Source organism: Portunus trituberculatus, chromosome 45 (assembly GCF_017591435.1).
Source record: "Portunus trituberculatus isolate SZX2019 chromosome 45, ASM1759143v1, whole genome shotgun sequence".
Classification (NCBI taxonomy): domain Eukaryota; kingdom Metazoa; phylum Arthropoda; class Malacostraca; order Decapoda; family Portunidae; genus Portunus; species Portunus trituberculatus.
In genome coordinates this window covers 11,202,996-11,208,316 of record NC_059299.1, presented here as the reverse complement: position 1 = coordinate 11,208,316, position 5,321 = coordinate 11,202,996, and the positions used below count along the sequence as shown (strand labels likewise).

At 33.5% G+C, this 5,321-nt stretch overlaps 1 protein-coding gene and 1 long non-coding RNA gene across 2 annotated transcripts in view; one reads left to right on the top strand and one right to left on the bottom strand.

The window, feature by feature from the left end:
- LOC123519588 (m-AAA protease-interacting protein 1, mitochondrial-like) overlaps positions 1-1,992 on the top strand; it is a 16,327-nt gene extending 14,335 nt beyond the window's left edge. The window contains exons 4-5 of the mRNA XM_045281009.1: positions 965-1,115; positions 1,829-1,992. Of these exons, the coding sequence (XP_045136944.1) occupies positions 965-1,115; positions 1,829-1,922 (245 nt within the window). The 3' untranslated portion in view covers positions 1,923-1,992. The remainder of the gene's footprint in view (positions 1-964; positions 1,116-1,828) is intronic.
- A 1,508-nt stretch (positions 1,993-3,500) lies between these two features.
- On the bottom strand, positions 3,501-5,321 carry LOC123519494. Its single transcript, XR_006679022.1, has 2 exons — positions 5,201-5,321; positions 3,501-3,549 (listed from the first exon to the last, which is right to left on the bottom strand). It is a non-coding gene; the product is annotated as an uncharacterized LOC123519494 (long non-coding RNA).

Below are 5,321 nucleotides of genomic sequence, written 5' to 3'. Positions count from 1 at the left end.
TGGCAAAATTTCACAGCAGTATGTGGTGGGATTCGAACTTATGCATGGACGTCTGCCTGATTTCACGCTCACCACCTTATCCACTACGCCACTGCCTCCCTAATACTGGGTGTATCTCCAAAACAGTCAGGAATATTAGTAACATGAGTAAGGTGTTGCATCAGTTCCTCTACAAATCTAAGTCATGGAGGATAGCAAAGCTAAAGGTTACATAGTTCCACAGCAAGGCCCAACACCATACAGTGATTTACTCCTGACTCTTCATAATGAAACTATTTCCTAACCCACACCTACTCTTGTCAGGTGTTATCTTACTTTAACTTTTGAAACATCAGCAATTCTTTCTTCTCTCATCAGATAGAATCCTTTAATCTGAGCATCTTCAACTACATATAAATGCCTCCGAAATTTATTATGCCTTTAGCTATTTCAAATTCTTATGTCCTGCCCCAGAGTGAACCAATCCAATCAGGTTACATTACTTCAGGCTTAGTTACATTACATTATCATGTGAACAACAGGAACAAGATCAAGATCATGTCAGCAATTACAACAGCAGCAGCAGTATTGCAGCTTCCTATTTGTTTTTGGTGGTAAGAGCTAGTTTTTGGCTTTATTTCAGCTCTAGGCCCTATCTTAGGAGGAAGAAAAAAAAAAAAAAAAAAAAAAAAAACAAAAAAAAAAAAAACAAACCAAAACTTGTTAACCAGTTTCTTAAAGATACAAAAATAAAAAAGCTGATTTGACGGAAACAAGAAATTTATTCAGATCACCAAAATCTACCAGAAAACTCATCTCCCAATGTGATATGGGTCTAAAAGTAAACATTTACCCTCCAGTCTGAAGATTATGTATTATTTGATTGGAGTTGAATATGATTTAATTTAATATTTAAGACTGAAATGCAAACTGAAAAATTTATAAACTTCTTATCATACTCATATTGAGTAATTATAATTTTCAGGTACTACTCACGAGCGTATTTTTGTGGAGATTACTATGTGCTACCACATATTTCGAGGTTTCCAGGAATATGTGAACTCCCCCTCAGCTAGTGAAGGTGGTCTAAGGGCAGTCTATGATAATCATGAGCGCATATCCATTGCTAATTATAGGTAAGATGCATTGCTCTTCTGTATTGTGTCTGGTCTGTCTATTTACCCAATCTGATGTCCCTGGTGTAAGCATCTCAAGTGTAGTAGTCATAGTAAATTACTCATTTTCTCCTGTGTATTGTATACTTGATTCATATGCATTCATCTTTACTTCCCTATCTTCCCTTTAATAAAATTATTTTCTTCCACATACAGTATCTTTTCTATTTTTCTCTCTTCATATACTGATAGTTTGTATATCTATTTAATAGAATTGTTCAATTCCACTTACAGTATCTTACTTTCCTCTTGTATCTTTTGGATATCTTACATTACCCATTACTCCCAGGAAACCAAATAATCTTGAGATGCTACACATCACCACCATTACTATGTGTAATTCATTCCTTGTATTTTAGACTTTTTGCCTTTTACATTAAATACATTCATCAGTCTTGCACTGAAGTTAGTCAGAATTCTTCTGTTTTTCATTCTAAACCTACCCTTGTCCTTATTTATTTTGACCATTGACACTGATCACAGCTTAGTGGTTTACATTCTCTCTTTTATGTCACAAATAATTTAGAGCTTAATATCTTGAGAATAACAAAGGATTCAGTGGATACTAATAATAAGAAAATATTTAAATGGTGCTTTCATTTTGAGGTATGCTGATAAGTAGATTGTATTTAATTTAGTCTGCAAATTAAAAGTTTTGTCATTGTTTACCACAGGTTTATTCGAGAGTTTACTAAGGGCGTTGTGGATGACTGGACCATAAGTTTAGCAAACCACTTCAAGCCAGGAGAGCACCTTCAGCGTCAGTGATCGACAAACCTAGCTGATAAGTGCTTTGTATTCAGTTTAGTTTGCTAATTAAAAGTTTATGAAGAAGTTATTCATGTATTTTTTTTCCAAGTGTACATAATACTGTCAACTTATCCAGTGTTTTATTAGTCCCCACTTATCAAAGGAATAATTTGTAACTCATGATGGTTGAGAAGTCATAATTCATAAGTAATGTATATATAATTAAAATCTAGGGCCATGAATACCTGATTATAAATAATCACAATGGATGTCTTTTGTCCCTCATTTATAAGATGTTTATAATGTATGATTTATAAAGCTTCAGATTCTTTTTGATACTGTAACTTGTCACATATGAAGGGGAGTATACAATGACTAAGTTGAGTAGCAATACTATATGTTAATTGACTTCCCATTCTTTGGTGGTCTCTCCTAGTGTTTACTTTATCTTGTGAAATCAGTTTCACATAAGGAAACGAATGACAATAACAATACAATGTAAACCGATGTACAATTATAACCGTCAGGGTTTATTGATGTGTAGTATGCTGCAGTATTTATTTGTGAAATAACTATTTTTTTATTGTAGCTTCTTGTAATAAATAAATGGCAGCATAGGAGTGAGTTTCAGACAATCTTTTTTTATATTTGGCAGAACACTAAGAAGTTCACTTAACAGATAGTGAGATTACAGTGTTTTTGTGGTGATCAATCTCAAATACCACACCATCTACATGTACTGTTGAGTGCTGCAAATGACTTACCATCCATCTGTAAACTTTTAACACCACTCATTGCTCAAGCTAGTCATTCACTCACCTACAATGTAAGCAGAGGCTGAAAGCATAAGCAATAAGTACATGTGTTTGATGGACAGGAATAATCAAACACTAGGGATACAGTGATATACTCCCAGAAGTTCAGGATTAATCAAAAAATTAAATTTCTTTGAGTATTAATTGCACAAAAGTGCCTTGTTGTAAAAGGCATACTTTTGCTAGTGAGCTTGACACAAATATATATATATATATATATATATATATATATATATATATATATATATATATATATATATATATATATATATATAGACACACACACACATGAATCATCCAAATATCTGTATGTCAACAACAAAGTGAAGGGAAAAAAAAAAAAAAGTAATTTTTTGATAGGTAAAAATAATTTCTTGAGTTATGGTCTATCATTTCCTATTCTACTAAGGAATATTGGTAAATCAAAAGGAAAAATGACTAGGTTCATGAAATATATTTTGCCTATAACTAATAGTATTATAAATGTTGCACAAGAGCAAAGTCTGAGGCATTTTATAAAAAAACTACTATTACTATCATACCAAAAAATTCCACAGTATGTAGTTTTGAAAACTTTTTACAAAAATATTTACTTACAATATCTCTATCACTTAAAATAGTAATAATTAAATGACATCTATAAAATGTATTAAAAGCAAAATAAAGCATAAAATCTTTCTACAAAATAAAAACAAGTGTTGTACTAAAATCAGTTGCCAACCTTTACTGTTCTCTTATGACTTCTCCATTTCATATTCTCTTTGAAGTATACATTTTTTTATTTCCAATCCTAAAGCACGGGCCATTGGAGGCGGCACAGCATTACCAACCTGGAAGTGGAAAATAAAGGAATATATAATCAGCTTTGGATTCTTATCTGTAGTGATGCACATACATACTGTAATTACTTAAAGCTAAAAGACAAGAAATGTTACATAATATCTCAATGAAAAAAGGCAATTTTTGAAGACAGTTGGAAAAGAGTATGGGAGACAATAACTGAGAAAGAATATTCCTGCACTGCAAGTGAATGACACTACCAATCCAAACATGAAAGGTTATACCATAAAATAAAATTAAAGGTACAAGCTACATGAAGGTTGTATTTTATAATTTCCCAAGCTAATATGAAGCAATGTAACTAAGAACCTAAATCAATACTACCATCTAATGCAAAGTGCAGTGAAACCTCAGTTTACAAATTGAATTATTTCCTAAGGGCCATTCATGAACCGAAATACTTGAACTAAAACCATTTTCCCTATATGAATCCATGTAAAATAGATTAATCTATTACTGGACCAAAGGGTTGCACACCCTGTGGTTCCTAAACCAACTATCTTCTATCAAACACTTTTGTGTACCTTTTAGCTGGAATAAATAGAATCGTTGTTGTTATAGTAATGGCATCTAACTGACAGCAAGACGGCATACACAGATCTTCCTAATGATATTTAACATGCATCACTAGCTGTCCTGTTGGAGATGAGGTGCCTCAGTGTTGTGATCCCTGTGATAACAAATATGGCAGCACAAACAAACATCTCGCAGAATCTTGTGATTCCTGATACCTATCATACCAGCAAAGCATCTTGAAAATATTTTTTTCTAGTGTTCCACACTTATAATAAAGTTCTTATTTTAAGTTTCTCTTTGTGAGGATTAAAAAGTAGTAGTATTTTCAAGATCCTTTGATGGTCTAGAATTCTTTATTTCTATTGCAATATGCTAAGGCTTCATATTCTTAATACCTTTATCACTAACCCATTTCACTTTCATGGGCCAATCTAATGTAGAAAGCAAAACAACAGCACAGCACTACAAGAAATAGTTTACAGTATGGTACCACAAGAATAACTGATGCTCTGTGCAATGCCAGGGACAGCATCTCTGTGTACCAAATTTTCATTCCTGGACCAAGGCGAAATTTGTTTTGTAAACCAATTTGTTAGTGTACAGGGCCATTCATGAACTGGTTCCATTGCATACACAAAGATGAGGGATGATTAGAGGGATACAGTTAACAAGATTAGAAAAGTAGTCATCATGAAAATAGTACTAAAAGATAGTAAGGGATTCAACACTGTAATGACAAAGATGTAGAAGACAGTTGGTCAGAGGAGTGGGGCTATTAAAACAAAAAGCTTTCTTTTTATTTTATAGAACAAAACAAGTTGCGTTGGTGAACCAAGCTCTCATTCTCAGAGTTTAATATACAACACACATTTTACTTCTCTTCTACAGAGGCTAGCTTCTCATAAAAAGTGCAGAGCAAGCTATATTTAGACTCCATAGTAACATCAAGGGTGCTGAAATGCTTTTAATGCTGTGTCCCTTGGCTTGGATGATCTTATTTTCAGGTAGGAGTTTATATTTCCAAAGATTTGCAATTAAGTATAGCATGCAAGGCTCAAATATGAGAAAAACAAAGAGACAAACTCAAAATAGCTTGAGGCAGTGGCTGAAAGATGTGGGACATACCTGTCTGTGTTTCTCCAAGATGGTTCCAAAGAAGCGGAATGTGTCTGGAAAGCCCTGGGAACGAGCACACTCCCGAACACTGACCACCCGTGTCTGTTCTGGGTGCAACACTCGGCCCTGC